This window comes from Liolophura sinensis, chromosome 6, assembly GCF_032854445.1.
Source record: "Liolophura sinensis isolate JHLJ2023 chromosome 6, CUHK_Ljap_v2, whole genome shotgun sequence".
NCBI classification, from domain to species: domain Eukaryota; kingdom Metazoa; phylum Mollusca; class Polyplacophora; order Chitonida; family Chitonidae; genus Liolophura; species Liolophura sinensis.
The window spans coordinates 9,866,819-9,894,674 of record NC_088300.1 but is presented as its reverse complement, the minus strand read 5'-3'; the positions used below and the strand labels follow the sequence as shown (position 1 = coordinate 9,894,674).

Here is a 27,856-nt window from a genome sequence, read left to right as displayed (position 1 = left end):
CTTTCCACATGGTCAATGAACCATGTTCCTAAATTCCGGATATCTGGGTTTAAGGTGTTTGCCGATCGTGTTCTCCCACCGATGACGTTGGACAGAAAGTTTAGTGGAGTTGGAAATCAGCGTGAGTGGTAATATCTTTGACGAAATGTACTGTAAAATAGTTTCTGTGTTTACAACTCCATGTTTACATTAATGTATCCCATTTTCTGTTGGTAGAAAAACGAAATTTCTCATGAGACCGTTATGTCCCACTTTCAAGCGTGTTGTAGTACTACAAGGGGTCCAAATTTCGTTTGTAAGGAAACGACAGACTAGTACAGTCCTAGTGCTAGCCTTAACACTAATAGCAGTCAAGTGGAATTTTATAATTGAGGTTTCTGCAAGGTGATATGGTAACATCACTTCTTTGGAGAACCATCTTTTCACAATGAACATGTGAAAAGGGGCTCATTGACTAACAAGAGGACAAACCTACACTTTACAAATGCCCAGTCTATCTTGCTATGCTTTAACCTGACAGCAGCGCTCGCACAACTCCATTAAAGTTATGGGTAGTTGTAAGGACTTGGTTTATCGTTTTGTTATTCAATGAATCCCGTTCTCAGATGTTCATCGTGTAGCCCAGGATAGCTACGCTTTTCTCTTCAATATTTGTACTGGTGCTAGCATAGTCAAGGGTGACTGCCTATGTTTACTCCCATGAACTTGGCGTAAATTTTATGATTTTGTATCATTAATTATGTCACTACGACGTCGCCAAAATAATTTCGAATAAAGTGTTTATTTCATTAAAAGAAGTGTTTATTCCGCGAATTTTAGGGAATTAATTCCGTACAGTTCCTTGACAAATATTTCGCTTTACCGCTGAATACCAACCTAGGGAAACAACTCTTTAAACGACTGAAATACAAACATAGGGGATCTCCCATTATATTGCATTCTCTGCACAGTGGTGCCAGTATTGTTAGTACTAAATCCAGTATGCTGATGTTCATTACTCCGCACCGAGGAAAAACCTGTCTGGTCGCTTTTGCCGCCAGTTCACTTCTAGCAGACTTGTTGTCAACCTTGTCAAGACACGCTCTTGAGTCTGATTCTGATATGTCCAATGGTGATCAGATACCAACCAAAAAGACACGCAAATCATCCCAACAGAGATTCCGAAGGACATGGCCAGAAAAGATTTTAGTTGTGCACACGGAGGACAAAATGACAAAAACAACATATCTACTCCTTTTATCATGGAAACATCATTTTGAGGGCTGCTTCATTAAGCAATATGACCAACTACCTCGTGAGGAGTGAGAAAAACAGCCAAACAAAGCTACAGCAACAAAACGTAAAAGCTGAACAGATGATGTGCCAAATGATTGCAGAGCTGAATTTGCCGCTTGCCACTGCTGACTGGCTAACCCAGTGCTTCCAAAGGATGTTTCCCAATTCTGAAATAGCTAAAGGTAAGGAATTCTTCTTGGTTTTTACCACCATGTTGTTCTTTGGTTAGCACCTGGGCTGTCATTACCGTTGACATGCTGTTATGTACAGATGGTACCCTAGTGTAATATTTTAACTGGACAAATCGGTTGATTTAGACTTCAGATTAAATATACAATGAAGGGAAAGGATAATATGATTTTGCTTTTATCTTGTGTGGATACCAGCTGCATGTCAGTTGATTGACAGCTATAATTTGCAATCTAGTGTTAAATTTGTGTGAAAGAATATACATATATATGCTGGTTTGGTGGAGGAGATTTTGTTTTTGTGAAATTAGTAGTAGCATACATTATACATAAACATAATATAGGATTATTTTAAAAAAGTGGTATAAAATGTGTGCAACAGGTAGTGATTTAAACTTTAATTTCATTATTATGTATATGCACTCTTCTAATTTTAATGACTTGTTTGGAAATTTACAGTGCCAGCTTGAACTTCAGCTTCTGCTTATACATGTATTGTGCCGTACATGTAATATCATATTGAAATCTTGTGGTTTATTGCAGGAGTGAAATGTTGCATAAATAAAACCAGGGCTATTATTAAAGAAGTGTCGAATACTACCCGAAAATCTCTTATTCAGAGAATAAAATGACATCCATACACCATTTCTACAGATGGAAGTAATGTCAGTAGTAATTCAATTCCCAGCAGTGCTGAAGAGCCTAAATTCAGAACCAACATTTGAATTCCTGAGACTCTCAATCTGCACTGGATCTACCACAGGCATTAAAGATAAATTTCAGCAAACAGAAAATGTATTGACTGGGATTTTTTTATAAATAATATTCCAGGTTTTCTAAATCTAAATGCTATGACATCATATAGATGATTAAGAAATCTTAACGTCCAAGTAAGTAGTGTATAATACACCTACATGTCTATGTAAGGAAATGTTCAATCCATTATTAAGTCATTTATTTTTTTGTTTACTACTGGAATTAATAATTTGTAATAAGTTGAAAAGTATTGGTAACAGCATCTTTGGTTTTGTTTCAGGTGCCTTGCCTTTATGGTTCAGAATAGGGATGCTCTGAAAGTCTGTTTTCCTCAAGAAAAACAGGAGCTAGTGAAGGGACCAAATAAGAATGGTTCTTATGCAGGAAAGAAGATTTGAAATTATACTGACTGTCGTTAGGTCACCAACAAGCTGTTTCTTGGCTCATTTCCTTCTATATATCCTTTCTCGTTTTGATTCAGTGCTTCTTGTTTTTCAAGCTGAAGAGCTGAAAATTCAGATTCTTGGTAGATGTCCTCTTAAGACTAGTGTGGATCTTATTTGATTGTTACCTAAAACCATCAGCATTGACAGGGAAATCATTACATGAAGTCCATTACATGCAGCCTTATAGCTTGAAAGACAACCAGATTAATCTTATTGGTGATGATGTGGAAGCTTTCCTGGGCAACAGAGGAGAAAATCATCTGAGGGAGGAAGAGAATCAGGGATTTTTTCCAGTCTGTTAAGAAGTATTATGAGGCATTAACAAAATACCTTTTGGAGAAATTACCTCTTTGTCTCAGATTACTAATTTTTGTTACTTTGATTACTCCAGGTAAAATTTTGAGGTAAACCGGACTGTTAATATGATTTGTACCATCTAAAGTAAAGGTGACAAAAATCAGCCAAGGCATGATTGTATAACAAAAGGACATCACAACCAGCATAACTGAAAATAGAAATAATTTTGTATCCAGGTGCCTGGCCACGCATGTGTGCTGTGTAGACAGCAGGCATTTTGTAAATGAGAAGTAATCGGAGAAGTTGAACTTTAAGAAATATGGAGGATATTTACCTTTGGGATGATCAACATCTCAGGATTTTTAACAGCCAGGTGCCATAGGACACTAAGCGTTGTAAGGAGTGACTGACCACATTTTGGAGGCTAGCAATTGACTATTTTCAAATCTAAAAGAGCTTAACATAGTCATCCAGGGCTAGTGAAAAGCTGGTTCATCAATTAATGTCAATCTACCATGTGACAGCAGCCTCGTCTATAAAAAAGTCTCAAGTTATGCTTTGGGTGTTCCTATATGTGTTTCTTAGTAAAATCCACATGTTGTTTGGCCTACCTTGTTAGAAAGAAACCTGAAGATATAGCTTCAAAACTTTGGCTCGGCGCCTTCCTCCCACTGCCATGGTTGGCCTTGTTTTGATATTCCTAGCTTTACTCCAGGAAAACGTCAGAATCTACCCCCCGGAACAAATGTGTCAAACACACATGACAACTTACTGTGGTGGGTCTATCTGTCTGTTGTGTTCTTCCAGAGAACTGCATTCATGTTACGGCATGTGACAGTAGCTGAAATTTGGTGCAGGGAGGTGGGATATTTAATTCTAAGGTTACAGATGTCAAATTGAGGCCAAACATGGCCGTGGAGGTAAACCTTGAGCCATTGGTTTGATGTTTCTCTTTGGTGTTCTTTCTAACAAGGTAGGCCTATGACCACACAACATGTAGCCCGTGATGGCTATCACTTCGCTTTCTTATATTTGACTGGCGCTCACATAGTCATGAATTGCTCCCTTTCACCCCTAAAGGAGGCATCATCAAATTTCTGAAAACATTTGATTACTAACGTCCCACGCCCATCCAGTCGTACTTTTACAATACTTAGGGTCAAAGACGGCAGAAAGCATGGCTTTAAAGGGATACAGAATTGATTTTTTTTTTTTTTTTTTTTTTTTTTTTGATTGGTGTTTTACGCCGTACTCAAGAATATTTCACTTATACAACGGCGGCCAGCATTATGGTGGATGGAAACCGGGGAAACCCACGACCATCCGCAGGTTGCTGGCAGACCTTCCCACTTACGGCCGGAGAGGAAGCCAGCACGAGCTGGACTTGAACTCACAGCGACCGCATTGGTGAGAAGCTTCTGGGTCATTACGCTGCGCTAGCGCGCTAACCGACTGAGCCACGATACAGAATTGAAGCTGTTTGGCTGACTGTGGATTAAATCCTGCAGCTGTGGTCACCTTTGAATAAATGTGCCAGAATACAACTCAGGCTAAGTATAACTTGCACCTTGCACTTGCCTATTTCTCACACCAGCCAATCAGAATCGATTCTGTGTCTAATGGAGCGTGCAAGGGCTTCAGGGCGTTCTCACCTCTGTTAGGTTAAAGCATAGCGAGGTGATAGGGCTAGGCTGTTAAGGTGAGCCCCAGAATTGTGCTAGTGTTAGACCTGCTTGACTGTAGAGATCTGCATCCTAAGTCTGATCTATACATCATGCTGCGATAATGCTTACATCACAAGGGTTTTTTCTGTGTGTCTGTGTGCATGTTTCAGTTCAAGTGTATTTAGTTTGAATACACTAACGGGACATGTAGGTTGAGGAATATTTGGATACTTCATATTCATCATGGCAGCTCAAACTGCAGTCGCGGTGATTGCACCATAGCCTAAATGGTGAAGAACAGATTGCGGCCCAAATAAGCACTCCGCTTACATGCAGCACTATCTGGTGTGGGCAGGATGGCAGGAGATTGCAATTATCTTAGGGGCGTGTCAGTGATGGTGAGAGCAAGTCTGGAAATCATTGTTATGTTGGTGCTGGCATGAACATTTAAAAAGTAGTTTTGTCCTGTACCAAAGTTGGCTTCAGTCAAAGCTGGAACTATTATATAATAGTCCAAGGTCAAAGTACTATAGGGGTGCAGGGTATTGTTCTTGTCCTGCAGCTTGTTTCCAGCTGTATAAGGGGTTAGGGGGTGGGTGGGTGGTGATGGTATTGGGGTATAGGGGATTGCAGGATTAAGGTCACAGTCAAGCTGGGGGTTTTACCAGAGCAGTGAGGGGTAAGGTCACATTCTGGCTAGGGAGAGGCAGGGAGTGTGTGTGTGTGTGGGGGTGGGGTGGGGGGGGGGTGGGGGTGGGGGTGTGAGGGGCGATGGTAGAGGGCCTATGCAGTGAGGGATCACAGTCACAGTCCTGTTGTATGGGAGGAATCCAGTGGTCTACAAGCTGTCACCTGCAGTATCAGGTTCATCCTCTACTGGCTGTCTGAATGTATACCTGTGCCTGCTTGGGTGGGTCTCCACTCTACACCAGAAAACAACTACATTACAGCTGGTGTCATTTGTTTTCTCAGCTGTGATTGACTTCTACTCATCAGGTACATGTACATTGTGCAGCTGAATGCAAAAGCTATAAAATAATACAAGACAAAATCAGAAATGTAAGTTTTGGAGATGTGTTTAATTTGACTCTTTGTGGACCAGGCCCCAGGTAGTGAAGCAGGAGGGTTACTATTTTATTATATGTTCATGTAAGAGGCCTGTGTTGATCTCTATCTATTCATGGATGGTTTGTAGGATTGGTCTTCATAGTTTTGATGATAATGGTTCTTTACAGAGTGAGAGATGGTAAATAACGTGGAGCTAAGTGGGTGAAATGCTGATTTTTGCCTATTCCTAAAGTTTAAAGTACTACAGCACACTGAAACTATCATATCTGATGGCTAAATACATTCTGATTACCTTTCCATAAAAGATTTCTTGCCTAAAAGCCAAATTTTACATTTTTTGTGCTAAAATCGTCTTTAATACTCATCTCAACTGGTTTAAATTTGCCTTATTTTCACCTCCAGTACTCAAGTCACATGACCAAAGAATGTGCTGATGATTGGCTCAGAGCAGCTATGACATTCAAAACTATGAATTGATACAAACATGTAGCAGTATATCATGCTTATATAGTGGCTTCTGTTGTGTGACATGAATGTACATTTAGCAGTATATCATCCTTATGTAGTGTCTTGTGTGGTGTGACATGTAGCAGTATATCATCCTTATATAGTCTCCTGTATGGTGTGATGTGTGTATGTGTAGCAGTATGTCCTCCTTATGTAGTGGCCTCTATTTTGTGACATGTGTACATGTAGCGTTATGTCCTTATGTAGGAGCCTCTATTTTGTGACGTGTGTACATGTAGTGGTATGTCCTCTTTATGAAGCAGCCTCTGTGGGGTGACCTGTGTGCACATGTAGCGGCATGTCCTCCTTATGCAGCGGTCTCTGTGGGGTGACCTGTGTGCACATGTAGCGGTTTGTCTTCCTTATGCAGCGGCCTCTGTGGGGTGATGTGTGTGCACATGTAGCGGTGTGGTCCTCCTTATGTAGCGGCCTCTGTGGGGTGACCTGTGTGCACATGTAGCGGGTATGTCCTCTTTGTGTGGCGGCCTCTGTGGGGTGACCTCTGTGCACATGTAGCGGTAAGTCCTCTTTATGTAGCCACCTCTGTGGGGTGACCTGTGTGCACATGTAGCTGTATGTCCTCCTTATGTGGCGGCCTCTGTGGGGTGACCTGTGTGCACACGTAGCGGTATGTCCTCTTTATGTAGCAGCCTCTGTGGGGCGACCTGTGTGCACATGTAGCGGTATGTCCTCCTTTTGTAGCCACCTCTGTGGGGTGACCTGTGTGCACATGTAGCTGTATGTCCTCCTTATGTGGCGGCCTCTGTGGGGGTGACCTGTGTGCACACGTAGCGGTATGTCCTCTTTATGTAGCAGCCTCTGTGGGGCGACTGTGTGCACATGTAGCGGTATGTCCTCCTTTTGTAGCCACCTCTGTGGGGTGACCTGTGTGCACATGTAGCTGTATGTCCTCCTTATGTCGCGGCCACTGTTGGGTGACCTCTGTGCACATGTAGCGGTATGTCCTCTTTATGTAGCGGCCTCTGTGGGGTAACATTGTATGCACATGAAGTGGTACGTTCTCCTTATATTGGGGCCTCTGTGGGGTTATCATCCTTATATAGTGGCCTCTGTGATGTGACTTGTATGTTCATGTAGCAGTATGTCACCCTTGCATGCATATGTAGGTCAGTTTGAGATGATATCCTGTGTTTATCCAAGCTTTCTGGAAGTGTCAATATTATAAGCAGCTGTGTAAAACTGCAGACCAGATTGTCGATGTTTCCTGTTATATTCATAGACTGTCTTCCTAACTCTGTTGATGTGTAGAAAGGCACGGTACTCAAGTAGTCATTGGGGTAATTCAGGAAGGTTTGAGCATAAGCGGGAGAGAGCTTGTATGTGAATCGGATGGTATGTATATACGTGTTTGGACAGAGCTACAGCCATTTCTTGCATGATGCATTACATGTATCTAATAAGTCTTTTCATGTGTAGCAATGTATTTTCTTTTAATGTGTTTTGGGAAAGTTGCCTAAACGTCAGATGTATTTCTTAAATTCTGTGAAGTGCTTTATATGTTTATAAACTTAGGAAGTGAGTTTGTATGTTGAAATTCCACACACATATATCTATACTTAGACTGCATCAACCATAAGGTAGCCTTGATGTGCAAAATGTTGAGGAATTACTCATCTGATAGTTTTTCTGAGAACTGAAAGTGTGATAGTTAATTAAAAAACGAATCGAGTGTGTCCCATTTTTAATGAATTGTACAAGGATTTATTGCTGGGGTAGATTGGTGGGGCGATAGGATCACACATATAAACACAGTTGTCACATTCTGGGCAGTGGAAACACTGTAGTGCAAGCGCCAAAGAATCCGCAATCTCATGTCGGTGGAAACAGAGCTTTATCTGTCTCACTTTTAGCACACAAGGTATTTTTAGCAACCCAAACAAATTCCTGATAGCTTTGACACCTGTCTGTCAAACAGAGCTTCAAGACAGTTAGACTGTAATAGGTCTGCTGAAAAACTGCCAGTTCCTACTGTATGTGGTGATTTCACATATAATGAAAGAGTTGAAACAGCTGTGCCTGTGAAGGATATTGATATGTCCCAGCTCTGGCCAGGTGTTGAGAGATAAGACTGTACCAGATCTGTGAAGTTTTCTTCCAGTCTGGCTAGACAATACTTGGCCAGAAGTTTTTTTTTCAAGTGTTCTCACATGACAGTGCCCTATTTGTTGGCGAATTGGTTCAGTTTTGTAAACCTGTCCTTCCTCCAGACTGCCTAGCACCCCCTCCCCAGGACACAATAAGGTTGCAGATTTCATAAATTGTTTTGACTAGTTTTACACGTTTATTTTTTTGGTTTTGACTTTAACAAAGTTAACATGTTGTACCAGACTCCAACAGTACCACCAACGATATTTCCCTACATCAAAGGTGGTAACATTCCATGGGATTGAGCCAGCTTGAAAGTTTATTTATTTAACTATTTCTGGATCTGTTTTTGAACAGTTGAATGATACGTAAATGTTTATATTTGCAGGTGATGGGGACAGTAGAAGAGGCAGCATCTGGACATGTTATGACCTCCCAATGAGGGTGGGATGGACAAAGTTTGTAGCAGTGATAATGGCATGACCTCTCCATGAGTGTGTGATGGACCAAGTTTGTAACAGGACAATCAACAGGGTTTGTTAGCGGGCCATTACACAAACATCATCCAGTAACTGGGCCTTGTAACAGGGCTTGGCCATGTAACAAGAGTAGAAATCTGAATGCTTGTCACAGGTGCTGTATCTGTCGATTATTTTTTCTCCAGTGAAGTACATGTACATATCTAGATAAAGTGTACAGTTGTAACTTTCCAACCCTCTACATAGAGGAGGAATGCTCTTGTCCTAGGGAGGAGGTTGACAGTACTTGTACCAGGGGATCACCATTCCTTTGCTGATGTACATGTAGTGTACAGTTGTAACTTTCCAACCCTGTACAGAGAGGAGGTTGATAGTACTTGTACCACGGGATCACCATTCTTTAGCTGATGTATGTGTACATGTAATAAGAATGCTGAAGACCATATCAACGAAATCCCCAAGTATTCCCACAATGTTAAAACAATATCTCTCCAGGGGAAGGTTTGTGATCTTTCTCACAATCCTTGCGGTCATGGCTTTATATGTGTTGCATCATCAAAGCTGTTTCCTGAGTTCTGGGAGTGGGACGCAAAGACCAAAAGCATTTCACAACCTTGCCCAAGATGAGATGATGGTTAAGAGTGGCCTTCACACTCCAGCAATAGAGCAACACATCTTCTATGGGATTATGTTTGATGCAGGCAGTACAGGCTCTCGAATTCATGTCTTCCAGTTCATGCAAGATAGCTATGGTAAGCATTTTAACATTTACTGATCGATTGCTAAACTCTATTTACCTAGGGTAGATAAACTCATTAGCTGTTTTGTTTGTCAACAAACAGCTAATCTTACGTGAGGCCCTCTCATTTACACATCCACCTGAGGATTGAGGATAACATCGAAAAAAAAATAATAAAGCAACCATACATATATGTCAACACAGAGCAGTAGTTAGTGTAAATATATGAAGTGGTAGTCAGACATTCTGAATGTTTGAGTTGGTTCAGCCATGGAGGTAGAAAAGAAGGAGGCACTACTCTGCTGGGTCGCGGTTGACTGACCCGCCGACTGCATGCAGGTCTATTGAGTTATGAAAAGGCGTCATGCAGTTTTGTCCCGCATTGATGTACACTGTACGTTACCAACTATCAGCTAGACTCACCCAGAAAAGGAACTTTCTCCGAAGTACACATAAATTGCATCATAACATCATAACAAGTTGGTCACCAAGAACGGTTCTCAATTGCTTATAAAATGACCTGTGAGCACATGTTTGATTGACAACTGTACGAGACTTGATTAGGTTGTTACAGTGATTTGAAATAGACTGTGCTGTAGGAGTTTTCGAAATTTATGATACTCTTCTGATCAATTGAGAAAAACAAAAATTTTGTGTGAATGTAGATAACATGTCAAGTTATTGACTGCTTACGTGAATTGGAATGATTGCTTGGGGTTTGGCATCGTTATGTGAATTGGAGGTCAGAAACATATTTTCAGAGAAGTCTTAAAAATTTCCCCAAAAAGGCCTATTTGATTAACATTAGAAAAACTGAGAAAATCAGAATATGGCCTGTCTTTGACAGAGTGCTGATATACTTTTCGATCAACTTTCTTAAAAATGATTACTCCAGCCAAAACAGCAAAATGAAAAGTTATTTGGGAGTGACATGAATTTCAAGTTCTTGAAAGTGATGCAAGAGCTACTCCTGCAATATTTTTATCTTAGCACTTGCATGCAAGCAAGAGCAGGGGCTATCTGGTGTAAATACACAGAGCAATTAAGCCTATAGGCCTACACATTGTGTAGTACTGTTCATGTATAGACTATGCATGAACAGTATTACATCATGTGTAGGCCTACATGTATAGGCTTAATTGCTCTATGTGTAAGGACACGGTTGAACAAAAGTTACTACATTGCTTTTAGAATACTCCTCCTGGGAGTTAAAAAACCTCTACACTTGTTATTTCCGAGGTTTAAACTTAAATGTTGATAACAGAGGAAACGCGATTTTTGCATGATTGGGTGGATCGTAATGGATCACAGTAAATAAAATAATTACCAGTACCTCGAGTACTTCTGAACTGATTAAAATAAACTGATAGGAATGCATTGACCTCAGATATCAGATTTGCCGAATCTTAGACAATAAGCTAATACATCCATTAGATTCAGTAACTGTAGATCAACATTTGTAACCATAGGCCCTATAATTCATGTTGATTTCGTGTATTGTGGCATAAAGGACGCTAATTAAAGAACCATCAACAACTCACATGACTTTCATAGAAACTTTAATATTACACATGTACGTGTATTTTATGCTTTGTTCGTGTGATTCCAAGATCAGCCAGTCCTTTCTTTGTCTTATTGGTCTACCTATTCGCCATTATAAACCGGCTTTAATGTTTAACACATTTATTTTTTTAACAATGAGACAACATGCAAATGACTCAGCGCAAAGACTTCCAGACTGCAACTTGTGGATTGCACATGTAAACAATGCGATAGATTTAAAAAGGAATTATAAATCCAGTAAATCAGATTCTTTTCTATCGATGTTGTTTTATAAAGTATTGGTAATGTCCTACAATCTGTATGTCAGAACTGAAGTTACATGGTAGATCGCATAATTAAAACACAATAGCGTGTCTGAAACCTTGGATATAACTGAGCATTCATTCAATGTTAGATCCGTGTAAGGACACATTTGGAAGTCTCAACTTCATGTAGATGACATCTATTATAACAGCACAATTATTCACTGTCAGAGGGATATTGATGTAATCCTTAATTCAAGTTGCTTACATGTAATTGTTGTGTTCTAACCTAAATGAAAGAGACGTATGCATTTTTGTGATTTATGTCATTTCAAATGTTTGATTGAGGTAAAACTGGCTTTGTGGAATTCACTCTTGTTTCTGATTATGTGTAACTGGTTCTGACTGTTTGACCGGTGTTAATTAATGTGTGACTGGTTCTGAAAATGTGTGACTGGTTCTGATTATGTGTGACAGGTTCTGATTACATGTGACTGGTTCTGATTATGTGTGACTGGTTGTGATTATGTGTAAATGGTTGTGATTATGTGTAAATGGTTGTGATTATGTGTAAATGGTTGTGATTATGTGTGACTGGTTGTGATTATGTGTGAATGGTTATGATTATGTGTGGCTGGTTCTGAAAATGTGTGACTGGTTCTGATTATGTGTAACTGGTTCTGATTACATGTGACTGGTTGTGATTATGTGTGAATGGTTGTGATTATGTGTGACTTTTAAAATATTATCTATAAATAGGAAGTATTAGTTTGATCCACCAGAAAACTGATTCAGCAGACATGATTTAGGTTATAATCAGAGAAAACTTTCAATTTTCTGTGTACAGTATTTACTTGTATGTGATAGGTTAGTTTTCATCCAATCCTTGTATTTCTGTGATTTCAGATTCACCTATAAAGCTGATGAATGAAACATTTGAGGCAATCAAACCAGGCCTTTCTTACTACAGACAGCAGCCAAGTGAGGTGGGCTGTTTTTTTTTTGTTTTTCTTATTGATATCTGTGAATTTAGGAAATGAGGTACATGTAGATGTAAATGAAGTTACATGTCTCAGTGCCTGCTTGTTTTTTAACTCGCCTGTACACCCATTCAGGTACATAGTGTTATATTAATGCTTTTCATGTATACAGCTAAATGGGCAATCTGAAGACACATTTCAACCATAATGCTGACTGCTGTTGTGTATAGTGAACTGTTATTGAGTATGGTGTTAACCACTATCCAAGTCCAGTTAAGACAGATTCTTTATTGTGATGTTGTACTCAAAGTTCTATGTATCATACTCAAAACTCTATATTCCAAGCTGATAATATCTATAAGTCTGGGAATATCTGAGAACAATATCTGACATGTGAATGACATGTCGTCCTACTTCATTTTGGTTTGGAGGTCCACATTTGAACATATCACCCCATTTGAACATTATGCAGTTTTTGTGAATTGCTCAATCAGGTGAGCTACCAGTGTTCTCTGAATGTCTTGTTAAGACATGTTATACTTGTTGGTTATCAGCAGGAACAAATACATGTTGCTGTTTAGTTGCTGTACCTCATTGTACCTTGCTAACACATGCTTTTAAACACTGCTTTTGGGAGTTTTTGAAGGATTCTCTTCATTACAGTATGTCTAAGATTGATAATATGGTGTGCCTATTGAATAGGGGAGTTTCAAGTTCGAACTCTCTTGTTGTTGAGGGTAAAAACAGCCTGCCTGTATCATGTAACTTGTGAAAAATGTTGATCAACCTTTGTAGACATTAAATTACCGATCACTTGTCCCACCATGTTTCAGAGGCACAAATGATACCTTTTTCCTTTAGAAACTTCTCAAGCTCGCAAACATTCAACTCCTCAATTTTCTCCATCGTTTGTATGCTCGAAACAATTGTGTGGGAAACTTTTTGCAGACACCCATGTTGTAGTGAATGTGATCCCGCAATGGTTGCATAATATCAGTGACAGGTCACGTGATACAGTAGAACTATTTCTACCTTCAGCGATAGAAGAGTTCGAACTCGAAACTCCCCTATTGAAATGAAGACATGCCACTCATTTGGAATTGAGACGTAATGTAAATGGTTGTAAATGCTCTAGCATATGGCCATCAGTTTTGTAAATACAAAATGATTTTGTACTGTACATTTCTTCTGTCTTAAGTGATATTTAGATTTGTGTATGATATTTTTGCTGACCTGTTGCATGTTCAGGGTGCCAAAAGCTTAGTTCCGTTATTGGACCTTGCCTTGACAAAAATCCCGCTTGCTAAGAGAAAGAAGACTCCCGTAGCTCTAAAAGCCACAGCTGGGTTAAGGCTGTTGCCAGGCAACCAAGCTGAAGTCATATTAAATCAGGTGAGTTATATAAACATCTGTCAGGGCCTACGTGGCCAAGGCATTTGGCGTGCCAGCTGAGCACAATGACCCAGGAGCCTCTCACCAACATTTTAAGTCTAGCTCATGCTGGCTTCCTCTCTGGCCGTACTTGGGAAGGTACTTGTCAGCAACCTGTGGGGTGGTTGTGGGTTTCCCTTGGCTCTGTTTCTTGATTGCGACATAAAACACCAATCAAATAAATAAATAACATCTGTTCACCACTGGCAGTTTTCAACTTAAAATATTAGCCAGCCAATTAAATGCCTAACTTGAAAGTCTATTTACTAGGGCAGACTGTGAGATTTATTTTTTCCCCAAAATATAAACCTGTTATGGGCATAACCTACATATATGTTCAAGCATGCTATTAGTATGCAAAATAAAATAATTTCCTTCAAGACTAATCATTGTCTCTTGAATTCCATTACAGGGACTGTATGACAGGCTAGACAAAACACTTTCCAGTTCAAACAGTGTCATGAAACTGTCAAAATATTTGTGATAAAACTCAAGTAAAATCTGAATCTGCTGCTGCTCCCCATCCCCTTGAGACTGTTCATTAACCCTGCATTGACATATCTGGCTTGGTGATGTAGTGGTTACAGGTTACCATACCATTAACATGTTTGATTGTATCTATGAAGGTGCACAGTGTAATCAGGAGCTATCCATTTCGAAGCCAAAATGACAGTGTGCAGATCATGGATGGCTCAGATGAAGGTGAGCTACAAATCATTTAATGTATATGGCTTGTTTTCGAGGATGTAAAGAGACCTCAAAAACGAAATCCTCAGTAGTTTCTGTAAAATTTTCCTCTTGTGACATAGTATTCCTTATGTAACAATGAATGTTGACGTTGAGCACGTCAGTTATGCTGGAATGACGACATACGCGTTTTAAAGTATGATGTCATTTGAGGCTCTACATCAGTGATATGTGATGTCTAATATTATTGGGCGACATCACATCAGGCAAAGTTGGAATCGACAGAAAACTTTTGTTTTCCTATTATCTTCTCAAACTAACAACAGCGGCTTTAATACAATGCATTTTTTCAATGTACAATTTAAAATAGCAGTTTTGACTTTTGATCCTTATCATTTAATCTTGTTTTAGGACGTACAGGTCTTGAGGCTAAAATAGCTCTTTAAGAAAGTGACTTTCTTCTTCTATGAAGGGGATGATTTTGCTGATTCTCTTCTGTGCCCATATTTCCCATTCTCTTTAGATCTTTGTTGATGCTTTCCATTATCTTAAGACCTTTGGTAAAGTTGTTCATAGTAGTTATAATAAATTCCAGAGATCCTTGTGCAAGCATTTCATGCTCCTTGTTTTCTTTAGATCTTTGTCGAAATTGTCAGTTTACCGTATTCTCTTTTTTAGACCTTTATCCAAATTGTTAGTCTACCCAATTTTCTTTTTTAGACCTTCGTCCAAATTGTCAGTCTACTCTATTCTCTTCTTTAGATCTTTGTCTAAATTGTTAATCTACCCTATTCTCTTTTTTATATCTTTGTCGAAATTGTCAGTCTACCCTATTCTCTTCTTTAGATCTTTGACCAAATTTTCACTCTGCCCTATTCTCTTCTTTAGATCTTTGTCCAAGTTGCCAGTCTACCCTATTCTCTTCTTTAGATCTTTTTGAAGTCCTCACTTACATCTTTCGATCTTCTTAGAAATGTTCCATGTTGTTCTTCTCATGTTTAGATCAGTGAAAAACACCGCTCACACATGTGGTGATTTGTATTGTTTTATGTCCTAAATGTCAGTCTGTTTTTCATTGCAGGAATTTTCAGTTGGATGACTGTGAATTTTCTTCTGGGTGAGAAAAAGTACATTTTCTGTTCATTTCACATTTCCTTCACTGTGACAAAGAGTACAGTAAAAGAACTCTCCAAGCAGTATCATTAAGATCATAGCAATTGCTTGGCAACAGCTCAAAATTTGAAAAGCTTGACAGCCTAATATTGGAACAGAAATTGGAGCCTGAAACAAATATATTTTCTATTTTCTGAATCCCAACTATGTATCACTAGTTGCTATTTGATGGAGTTGCTCACAGGACAGTTGAATATTCACTTTTATTTCAGGGTCATTGACTGGGAAAAACAAAATGGTTGCAGCCTTAGATCTTGGTGGGGGATCCACACAGATCACCCTTGTTCCTAATGACCCGGTAAATAACTGCTTATTACATTAACTAATCTAAGGGTTGCTTTTTACTATGTAGGCTTGAAAAGTTAAAGAAGGGTAACACACAGTTTCTTGTTTTGAGCAAGTGTGTATCATCATTACATGGAGGTCCCAAATTTGATTGTCTCACAGATTGTACCTTCGCATATTGTTTTGTTTATTGTTGAAAGAAAAGTCCACTAGAGAATACAACCTGTTAGTCTAAATTTTTATGGCACTTGTCAGAAATGTGATTTTCATACAATAACCCACTGACACATTGGCTGCTGACACAAACTTTCATCACATCTCACTCTGCTTTGTTTGGGAGAGTGACCATCACAGTTTGGATAAACATTTTAGACAATGTCATGGCTATTACTGTTCTCTTTTCCTGTAGGTTACCTATGAGAAAGCACCAAAAGATTTCCTGACTAATGTCAAGTTGTTTGGGACCAACTACAGGCTTTATACTCACAGGTCAGATGAGTTTGCTGTTCGCACTTGTGTGTGTCACAGTGTGAGATTCCAGCATGTGTGTCGTCTGTCTGTCATTTCTGTTTGTTGTGCGGGGTATAGCTAAGTCACTGTTATGTGTGCCCAGGCTCTATATTTGCAAGGTTTTTTCTTTATGGCTTATTTTCACAAAACTTCGTAAACTGGCAGATTTCTCAAACTTTTTGAAACTTCTTTCTGTAGGTTATGGAAAGCTATGAAAAATTCATTAGTTTCAAGGAGTCCATAAGAGGTAGAAGAATTTATCACTTCTGCAACAAACATCTTTGTATACATTTATGTCCTGTGCATGTAAAATAATACATGGATATCTTAACTTGTGAAATTGCTATGTACAACACTGTGTAAATGTAAAAAAAAAAGTCTTCAAATTGAGTTAGTTAAGCTCATTTTACCATGCTTTAAGCTTCAACTATATGCGTAAGTGTGGAATAATTACTCTAATATGCCTAGGAAATGTGAATTTTGTGCCTGGAAAAGCACTGAAAAAGTCTGGATATTAAGAAAGTAATGTGGCTGAGATATGAAATTTTGCATGTTATTTGTATATATATCTGGTTAATTTGTTTATTGAGTTGTCCTAGAAAACCACAGTTCTCTGACCAATGAGAATAGATGTGCATTGCTTGTTCTGTGGTAGCTTAAGAGGTATTGTCAGGTAAGGTGCAAGGGTTTCCTGTTTGGCATCTATGGGGCTTGCACCATCCATAGACCTACAGGACTATTATGATATCAGGAAACTATGCGTCAGTACTTTACGGCATATCTGAAAAACAACAAACAAATATTTGAATAAACTTACATATGCATTCCCATAAATGCCTGTAATGGCATTCAAGCTAAACTTATTTACTGTTTGTTTTTTTGCAGTTACCTGGGACTGGGTTTAATGTCAGCCAGATTTCAGATCATGGGCGGTAAAGAACATGCCACAAGTAAGCATTCCCTACATAATCAAGCATTGTTTTTAGCTTTCAGGATCCTGTTCTATGAAGCACTCATAAACCGCACCTGGCATATTTTCCATGGCAACATATAGCGAAAAAAAAAAATACCTCACCCTGGTAAATGTGCCTTGTGTAGTGCTGCGATAGCTTTGTAAAACGGGTTTCTACAACTTGCAAATTAGACATGAAATGAAAGATTTTCATGAAGACTTTTACCACTGTAGTACTTGTACATATTGAGATGCACAAGTAGTTTAATCTTGGAACTCACTGTTTGATATACTGGTACAAGGAATCCTTGACACCAGTGTTTATCATGTTTGCATTTATCTCCTTCAGCTGTTGAGCATGACGCCCAGACTCAGACTCTCACCTCCAACTGTCTTCCTCGTAGCTATGATGGCACATTTGAACATCAAGGAATAAAGTTCCCTGTGAAGTAAGTGCCCATAACACTGCAGCATAGTGAGTAAAACCAGACTTTCAACAGCAGTATGATGATTGGCAAATGGTCACCTATAACTGGTGAAATCTGGCATCTGGTCAGTTTACGTCAGTCCTAATGGTCACCTATAACTGGTGAAATCTGGCGTCTGGTCAGTTTACGTCAGTCCTAATGGTCACCTATAACTGGTGAAATCTGGCGTCTGGTCAGTTTACGTCAGTCCTAATGGTCACCTCTAACTGGCGAAATCTGGCGTCTGGTCAGTTTACGTCAGTCCTAATGGTCACCTGTTACTGGCGAAATCTGGCGTCTGGTCAGTTTACGTCAGTCCTAATGGTCACCTCTAACTGGTGAAATCTGGCATCTCGTCAGTTTACGTCAGTCCTAATGGTCACCTAAACTGGCGAAATCTGGCGTCTGGTCAGTTTACGTCAGTCCTAATGGTCACCTATAACTGGCGAAATCTGGCATCTGGTCAGTTTACGTCAGTCCTAATGGTCACCTATAACTGGCAAAATCAAGCATCTCGTCAGTTTACGTCAGTCCTAATGGTCACCTATAACTGGTGAAGTCTGGCATCTCGTCAGTTTATTTTGTCGGTCAGTATTTTATTCTGACTTGTCATGTAAATGTGAATAGTAGCAATGAAGACAGCCTTAGCTTACTACGTTAACCAGAATTGGGTAAAAAAAAAAAGGGTGCATTGATGTCAGTGGTAATTTTCTAGACATAACTGGTCTATAAATACTCAAAGTGCTGTGTTGTTAATAACAGTCAGATGAAAAGAGTACAAAGGGACCAGCTGCAGGAATGTTTTGTCCAGTGTTTGTTGTTTGTGGGGCATTTTTGTAGGTTACATGTGGGATTTAGCCCCTGTGAAGCTGCTTATGACCTAGACACACAGTCATGCTGTGGGAGTGACAAGACAGTCATAGTGGGAATTAATCTAATCTAACATCATGTAGCCATTAATCTAACATCATGTAGCCATTAATCTATCATCATGTAGCCATTAATCTATCATCATGTAGCCATTAATCTATCATCATGTAGCCATTAATCTATCATCATGTAGCCATCATGCATCTGTGAGTGACAAATTTTGTGACGTTTACCTCAAGAGGACATAGTGGGTTTGAACTAGGTTGTATCTGTATTGCACTAATAAATAAATCCTCTATCATGTTGTGTTACAGGCGTGCTTCAGGAGGTGATTGTGAGCTTGAGTCATATTATAACATCAGCACTAACATGGACTGCTTGAATGAATCTGCCCTCTGCCAGGTTAAAAAGAAGGAAATCCTCACAGGGTTTTGGTGGGTTTGAGCCGTTTTATATCAGTGTGGAGGACAGCATCTGTTTACTGTGTGTCATGTTGTGTTACAGGCGTTCTTCATGAGGTGGAGGGTTGAAGCGGTGTTATATCTGTGTGAAAAAGCTCATGGCTAGTCAGGAGTGCTCTAATGAATCTCTCTTCTGTGTCGTGTTGTGTTACAGGCGTTTTTCACAAGGTTGAGAAGCTCATGACTAGGAATCTGTCCTCTGTCATGTTTTGTTACAGGCGTTCTTCACGAGGTGGAGGGTTTGAGCCATGTTACAGTAGTGTGAAGTAGCTCATGATGAGCCAGGAGTGGGCTAATCAATCTGTATTCTGTCATGTTGTTTTACAGGCATTCTTCACAAGGTGGAGGGTTTGAGCGGTGTTATGTCAGTGTGAAGAAGCTCATGATGGGCCAGGAGAGCTCTAATCAATCTGTACTCTTGTCATGTTGTGTTACAGGCGTTCTTCACAAGGTGGAGGGTTTGAGCGGTGTTATGTCAGTGTGAAGAAGCTCATGATGAGCCAGGAGAGCTCTAATCAATCTGTACTCTTGTCATGTTGTGTTACAGGCATTCTTCACGAGGTGGAGGGTTTGAGCGGTGTTATGTCAGTGTGAAGTAGCTCATGATGAGCCAGGAGTGGGCTAATCAATCTGTCCTCTGTCATGTTGTGTTACAGGCGTTCTTCACGAGGTGGAGGGTTTGAGCGGTGTTACAGCAGTGTGAAGAAGCTCATGACTAACCAGGAGTGAACTAATCAATATGTATTCTGTCATGTTGTGTTACAGGCGCTCTTCACAAGGTGGAGGGTTTGAGCGGTGTTACAGCAGTGTGAAGAAGCTCATGATGAGCCAGGAGAGCTCTAATCAATCTGTACTCTTGTCATGTTGTGTTACAGGCGTTCTTCACAAGGTTGAGAAGCTCATGACTAGGAATCTGTCCTCTGTCATGTTTTGTTACAGGCGTTCTTCACGAGGTGGAGGGTTTGAGCGGTGTTACAGCAGTGTGAAGAAGCTCATGACTAACCAGGAGTGAACTAATCAATATGTATTCTGTCATGTTGTGTTACAGGCGCTCTTCACAAGGTGGAGGGTTTGAGCGGTGTTATGTCAGTGTGAAGAAGCTCATGATGAGCCAGGAGAGCTCTAATCAATCTGTACTCTTGTCATGTTGTGTTACAGGCGTTCTTCACAAGGTGGAGGGTTTGAGCGGTGTTACAGCAGTGTGAAGAAGCTCATGATGAGCCAGGAGAGCTCTAATCAATCTGTCCTCTGTCATGTTGTGTTACAGGCGTTCTTCACGAGGTGGAGGGTTTGAGCGGTGTTACAGCAGTGTGAAGAAGCTCATGACTAGCCAGGAGAGCTCTAATCAATCTGTACTCTTGTCATGTTGTGTTACAGGCATTCTTCACAAGGTGGAGGGTTTGAGCGGTGTTACAGCAGTGTGAAGAAGCTCATGATGAGCCAGGAGTGGGCTAATCAATCTGTCCTCTGTCATGTTGTGTTACAGGCGTTCTTTACAAGGTGGATGGTTTGAGCGGTGTTACAGCAGTGTGAAGACGCTCATGATGAGCCAGGAGAGCTCTAATCAATCTGTACTCTTGTCATGTTGTGTTACAGGCGTTCTTCACAAGGTGGAGGGTTTGAGCGGTGTTACAGCAGTGTGAAGAAGCTCATGATTAGCCAGGAGAGCTCTAATCAATCTGTACTCTTGTCATGTTGTGTTACAGGCGTTCTTCACGAGGTGGAGGGTTTGAGCGGTGTTACAGCAGTGTGAAGAAGCTCATCACCAGTCGTGACTATTCGGTGGATAAAGTTGAAGAACTGAAGACTCAGCCTGTGTATATATTCTCTTATTACTATGACCGAGCGGTGGAGTCTGGGTTGATAGGTATGTTGAAGCTAGGCTCGCACAGCATGGGTTTATGTAGAGAAAATAGGTTATGGCAGCTATTGTGATCTGAAATTTATTTTGAGAATAAAATAGTTATTTACTGATAAGGTTTTTAGAAGCTGAATGGGTGGGATGTACGTGTACTTTAGTTCCTACATGGCATGTCTTGCCCAAGGTTATGATTTAATATAGGCTTTGTTATCAAAATAGAAAGTTGTGATGAGGTCATCTGTTGTAGGAATTGGATTGAGCCAGAAAACAATGGCTGATAATGCAATCCTGAAATCAGAAAGGCACCATCTGTTGGTCAGATGTATTGTGTACAAAGCAAAAGATATAACATCACTGATATTCTGCATTGTAGATAGCATTGTGCAGGTTTTGCGGGGTTTTTGTGCTTTATACGAGATTGCGTATATGTATATTTTTGTATGACTATGTATGTTGTATGACTATGTATGTTGTATGACTATGTATGGTGTATGACTGTATTTTGGTTACAGATGAAGGAAATGGAGGAGAAATACATTTAATTGACTACCAAACCAAAGCCAATTCTAGTAAGTAGTAAACGTCTTATCCATATTATAAACAACTGCGGATGGTTGTGGGTTTTCCATGGGCTTTCCGACAAGCAGTCCCTTATAACAGTGTTCAAGACACCATCTGGCTGGTACAAAAAAACAAAATGTTCTTTTCATAGTGCCTCTGGCAGGATGGACAGTATTTTGTGAAAGTTTTACAACATTATGCATGTACGGTCACCTATTTAGTCCAGTATTTTACAGAACATTGAAATAAAACAGATAAATAATGTTGAGGGAGAAATGGAGAATGATGTATACTTTTCTGAATGCTTATTGATGTACATGTATGAAGGCACATGTTTAATTCTGAACTTTGTTATTTTCAGTATGTGGCCAACCTATAGAGAAGATGCCCTATTTGTGTATGGATTTGGTGTATATGTACAGTCTGTTACATGATGGTTTTGGTCTACCTGACAATAAACATTTATATGTGAGTATGCAAAACTGACTGAAATTTAGCTGTATATATTTCCATATTATGTAATATGTCAACAAACAAGGATGGGAATGCAAGATATTAAAATTTAAAAAGAAAATATATTCACAGTGCCATTCAGGTTTGTGAGATATTCCCAAGGGAGCCAGATGTGACATTGGTGTGCAGAGAACTATTTTAATTTGCAAAGTTTTCATCCTGCCTTTGGTAAGCCTGGTTTCTCTTGTAGTGGCTTGTCCAGAGTCGTACCTTTATTCTTTGTCCATAAACCTGAGTGTGTTGTCTTCATCAATACAGATAAAGTGCTGAGCAAAAACACGAGTAAATTTTAATTACAAGAACTGTGAATGCTGGTTGTCATCTTTAAACCAGTCATTGAAATACACACGTACAGAACATTATGTTAAGCATCTGCAGTGTACATGTAACTGTCGTCAACATCGAGAATTGACATTTATTGAATCATCATCAGGAATAATGAGGAAGTAATACCGTCCTGTACACGTCTATATTACTGCTGACACAGAAGATGTAGTACAACACAGCACTACCTGCTCCAATGCTAACCACTGCCTTGTCTTGTGTGTTTGACAGCTGAAGAAGAAGATTGCGGGTGTGGAGATTAGCTGGGCTTTAGGGGCCATGTTTGACATGTTATCTGTGGACAGTGGAGAGACCAGTTGACTGAGATCATTCCAGGATTTGTTACGAGCATACACTGGACGTGAAACCTGCCCTAAGAGAGAGCACTCATACATCAATGCACTCATCATAAGCACCCAGTGATAGATTGACTGCTCATTGTGGCTTGACTAGACAGGCCTCGCTAGATTCGGAGTGTCGCATGTGTGAATATCTGACCATGGAGGGTGTCCAGTGTTAGGACTTCATGCAAGTCCAGGGGACCACCATGTGTTCAACAGAAACTGTATATGTGAATTATGATACAACTAGCCAGATGTCTTTCACCAAACTTTGTTTTAAATTTCATGTAATGTGACCATTGTGGATTTTTAAAAATGTATGATATGAACCTTTATTACATGAATGAGTTGATATTTTTAGTACCTAAATGGGTTTATCTGGAAGTCCTCTCCTGTGATTTCCTTTTCTTTTGGAGTTTTCATTTGTTCCCAGTGTTAAGAGGCAGATCACCATATTTTGGTTTGTTTCGGGTGTGTATGGTATAAGACAGATGAGCCTGTTTTGGTTTGTTCCCAGTGTGAACGGTATAAGGCAAATATGTGACTGCTTTGACTTTTTTTCAGTGTGTATGGTATAAGACAGATCAGCCTATTTTTGGTTTGTTTCCGGTGTGTATGGTATAAGACAGATCAGCCTATTTTTGGTATGTTTCCAGTGTGTATGGTATAAGACAGATCAGCCTATTTTTGGTTTGTTTCCGGTGTGTATGGTATAAAACAGATCAGCCTATTTTTGGTTTGTTTCCAGTGTGTATGGAATAAAACATATCAGCCTATTTTTGGTTTGTTTCCAGTGTGTATGGTATAAGACAGATCAGCCTATTTTTGGTTGGTTTCTCAGTATGCATGGTATAAGACAGATCAGCCTATTTTGGGTTTGTTTCCAGTGTGAATGGTATCAGACAGATATGCGACTGTTTACTTTATTGGCAGTGTGAATGGTATGAGCGAATCAAACTGTTTTAGTTTGTTCCGAGTGTTAATGGTATAAGGCGGATCAGCCTTTTTTGGTTTGTTCCAAAGGTGAATGGTATAAAATAGATTGGCCTATTTTGGTTTGTGTCGGGTGTATACTGTTTTGGCTTTCTCATCTAAGGCACTGTCCTGATGTGTTAATAATGAGACAGGGCAAAAAAAAAAAATAAATGAGTAAGAAATTTGTAAATATAAAGAAATCTGAATGGTTGTCAGGAAAGTACATAAACATAAAATCAAGCCAACCTAGTTCATGTTTTAGCTTTGGTAAAATGCCCAGGGTTCTCCCACTATAATGCTGGCTGTCATCGTATGGGTGAAATGTCCTTGAGTATGGCATAAAACTCCAATAAAATAAATAACTGCAGTAGATGGAGGGTCTAACAGACATTATCGAGCAGAGGATGAAGGCAGTCTTGTAGACTCCAGGTCAGCTTACACTCATCTGTTAGAGATTAAACTGGCATTTTCTGTCACTGAACACCAGTTCACGGAAGAGAGAGCTTATATTATATATGTAATACTAACTGTAATAATGGATGTCAGTGTGCAAGTTGTACTCAAGGTGAACTTGTGGTTAAGTTGACACACTGTCACACCTGGCCAAGTTGTAAGCTCAGGGTTAAGATGACATACTATCACACCTGACCAAGTGGTGAGCTCAGGGTTAAGATGACATACTATCACACCTGACCAAGTTGTGAGCTCAGGGTTAAGATGACATACTGTCACACCTGACCAAGTAAGTATGTGAGTATGTGGTTAAATTGACAAACTAGAAGCTTGATACAAGTTCAGTAATCGTATGTCGTATGATCAGATGGAGACAAGGCAGGGCAAGGTATCAAATTGTATCACCATGTCGTGGCTTTTGCAAGACACAAGGGCCTGCTTTGGCATTGACATGCAGTGAACAGCTCGGAACAAAGAAGAAAAAAGTTGTCAGCTCGGCATTTGGAAAGGTGTGTTGGTTTGGCCACAGTCTTTTCCTCTTTAATTCATCAATGATGAAGCACGGATATGAATAATATAAGAAACTTATTTATGGGAGTAACGAGGAGTAGTATCAAATCATGACTTTTTGTCTCCAATTGCTTTAGAATGTAAACCAAGCTCAGCTTTTCATTGATCACTGTTGATAATGCCGCATTAGTTGGTGCCATAAATTATGTTCACTTCTAGCTGGAAATGTGGGTGTTTGGAATTTCTGTGGGTAATGTTTTCCAGCTATATTTGCAACTGTAACATTCTTCTCCAATTAAAATGTTGGATATTTTTTTATAAATTTTGTGTTTAATTTTATAGTTGACAAGTGGGTGTATAAACATGTGGATACATTCTTAGGAAATAAATGTTTCAATTGTTTGAATGCCTGTATGTCTCCTGATAATTGATGGCTTCAATGTGTTGTTACCTCACAAAAGTGAACAAAAGTGGACAACAGTAAATGACCTTCAATTTTGCCTCCAAAGTGCCTTTTTAGAAACAGAGATCATCCTTTAGTTATGAGCTTGCTTTGTTTACCTGACAAAGGTCCTCCATTAATTGCCATTGGTTATCATATACCAGCCTCTAGACATGAGCTTGCTTTGTTTACCTGACAAAGGTCCTCCATCAAATGCCATTGGTTATCATATACCAGCCTCCAGACATGAGCTTGTTTTGTTTACCTGACGAAGGTCCTCCATTAATTGCCATTGGTTATCATGTACCAGATTCTAGACATGAGCTTGCTTAGTTTACCTGACGAAGGTCCTCTATAAATTGCCATTGGTTATCAGATACCAGCCTCCAGACATAAACTTGCTTTGTTTACCTGACAAATATAAGCGTCAAGTCCGACATTCCTATACCATTCGTAGTCTGTAAAGGGCGTTCCAAGTCGATAATCGCAAGATCCATTTCCACAACAACGTTTAACACTAACTCCCGAAGACAAAGGTATGTAAGAAATTATACAAATAAGAAATAAAGCCGGGTAACACACAAGAGAGAAGCGGTCATCAGTTTTCAATGATGCGGGCAGACAATGAATATTCCAGGCATAGTTTACCTGACGAAGGTCCTCCATGAATTGCCACTGGTTATCAGATGCCAGCCTCTAGACATGAGCTTGCTTTGTTTACCTGATAATGTTCCTCCATGAATTGCCATTGGTTATCAGATACCAGCCTCTAGACATGAATTTGCTTTGTTTACCTGACGAAGGTCCTCCATGAATTACCCATCGGTTATCAGATACCAGCCTCCAGACATGAATTTGCTTTGTTTACCTGACGAAGGTCCTCCATGAATTGCCATTGGTTATCAGATACCAGCCTCCAGACATGAGCTTGCTTTGTTTACCTGACAAAGGTCCTCCATGAATTACCCATTGGTTATCAGATACCAGCCTCTAGACATGAGCTTGCTTTGTTTACCTGACAAAGGTCCTCCATCAAATGCCATTGGTTATCAGATACCAGCCTCCAGACATGAGCTTGCTTTGTTTACCTGACGAAGGTCCTCCATGAATTACCCATTGGTTATCAGATACCAGCCTCTAGACATGAGCTTGCTTTGTTTACCTGACAAAGGTCCTCCATTAATTGCCATTGGTTATCATATACCAGCCTCTAGACATGAGCTTGCTTTGTTTACCTGACAAAGGTCCTCCATCAAATGCCATTGGTTATCATATACCAGCCTCCAGACATGAGCTTGTTTTGTTTACCTGACGAAGGTCCTCCATTAATTGCCATTGGTTATCATGTACCAGATTCTAGACATGAGCTTGCTTAGTTTACCTGACGAAGGTCCTCTATAAATTGCCATTGGTTATCAGATACCAGCCTCCAGACATAAACTTGCTTTGTTTACCTGACAAATATAAGCGTCAAGTCCGACATTCCTATACCATTCGTAGTCTGTAAAGGGCGTTCCAAGTCGATAATCGCAAGATCCATTTCCACAACAACGTTTAACACTAACTCCCGAAGACAAAGGTATGTAAGAAATTATACAAATAAGAAATAAAGCCGGGTAACACACAAGAGAGAAGCGGTCATCAGTTTTCAATGATGCGGGCAGACAATGAATATTCCAGGCATAGTTTACCTGACGAAGGTCCTCCATGAATTGCCACTGGTTATCAGATGCCAGCCTCTAGACATGAGCTTGCTTTGTTTACCTGATAATGTTCCTCCATGAATTGCCATTGGTTATCAGATACCAGCCTCTAGACATGAATTTGCTTTGTTTACCTGACGAAGGTCCTCCATGAATTACCCATCGGTTATCAGATACCAGCCTCCAGACATGAATTTGCTTTGTTTACCTGACGAAGGTCCTCCATGAATTGCCATTGGTTATCAGATACCAGCCTCCAGACATGAGCTTGCTTTGTTTACCTGACAAAGGTCCTCCATGAATTACCCATTGGTTATCAGATACCAGCCTCTAGACATGAGCTTGCTTTGTTTACCTGACAAAGGTCCTCCATCAAATGCCATTGGTTATCAGATACCAGCCTCCAGACATGAGCTTGCTTTGTTTACCTGACGAAGGTCCTCCATGAATTACCCATTGGTTATCAGATACCAGCCTCCAGACATGAGCTTGCTTTGTTTACCTGACAAAGGTCCTCCATCAAATGCCATTGGTTATCAGATACGAGCCTCTAGACACGAGATTGCTTTGTTTACCTGACGAAGGTTCGCCCTGAATTACCCATATGTTATCAGATACCAGCCTCTAGACATGAACTTGCTTTGTTTACCGGACGAAGGTCCTCCATAAATTGCCATTGGTTATCAGATACCAGCCCCTAGACATGAGCTTGCTCAGTTTACCTTAGTTACAAAGGTCCTCCATCAAATGCCATTGGTTATTAGATGCCAGCAATCTGTGGATGGTCGTGGGTTTCCCTAGTACTCTGCCAGGTTTCCTCCCACCATAATGCTTGCCGCCGTCGTATAAGTGAAACATTCAGGAGTACGGCATAAAACTCCAATAAGTAGATAGTTTACTGGATGCAGGCCCTCCATTGATTATCCATTATCCATATGAACTTAGTTTACCTCGTGAAGGTCCTCCATGGTGATAAAACACGAGCTTCTATATATGAACTTGCTTAGTTTATGGGTGAAGGAAACGG

General features: G+C 39.9%; 1 protein-coding gene across 2 annotated transcripts; it reads left to right on the top strand.

The window, feature by feature from the left end:
• Positions 1–53: 53 nt before the first annotated feature.
• Positions 54–25,088, top strand: LOC135466368 (ectonucleoside triphosphate diphosphohydrolase 5-like). Of its 2 annotated transcripts, none has more exons than XM_064743806.1 (14): positions 54–121; positions 8,696–9,538; positions 12,237–12,316; positions 13,559–13,702; positions 14,368–14,443; positions 15,510–15,545; positions 15,814–15,899; positions 16,296–16,375; positions 17,282–17,346; positions 17,698–17,797; positions 20,853–21,013; positions 21,520–21,576; positions 21,930–22,036; positions 22,637–25,088. In XM_064743806.1, exons 2-14 carry the CDS (start codon positions 9,217–9,219, stop codon positions 22,724–22,726), a joined length of 1,404 nt encoding a protein of 467 aa, XP_064599876.1. In that variant the 5' UTR covers positions 54–121; positions 8,696–9,216; the 3' UTR covers positions 22,727–25,088. The 2 variants fall into 2 exon arrangements, with proteins under 2 accessions (XP_064599876.1, XP_064599877.1); XM_064743807.1 differs by lacking the exon at positions 54–121 and adding an exon at positions 7,537–7,554.
• The last annotated feature ends 2,768 nt before the right edge of the window (positions 25,089–27,856 follow it).

Bases quoted from the DNA above. Each gene is read 5' to 3' on its own strand.
- LOC135466368 (XM_064743806.1), top strand. From the start codon at position 9,217: ATGCTGAAGACCATATCAACGAAATCCCCAAGTATTCCCACAATGTTA. The intron at 16,376-17,281 runs GTCAGATGAGTT...GTTTTTTTGCAG, and splicing joins TACAGGCTTTATACTCACAG to TTACCTGGGACTGGGTTTAA. The intron at 17,798-20,852 runs GTAAGTGCCCAT...GTTGTGTTACAG, and splicing joins GGAATAAAGTTCCCTGTGAA to GCGTTCTTCACGAGGTGGAG.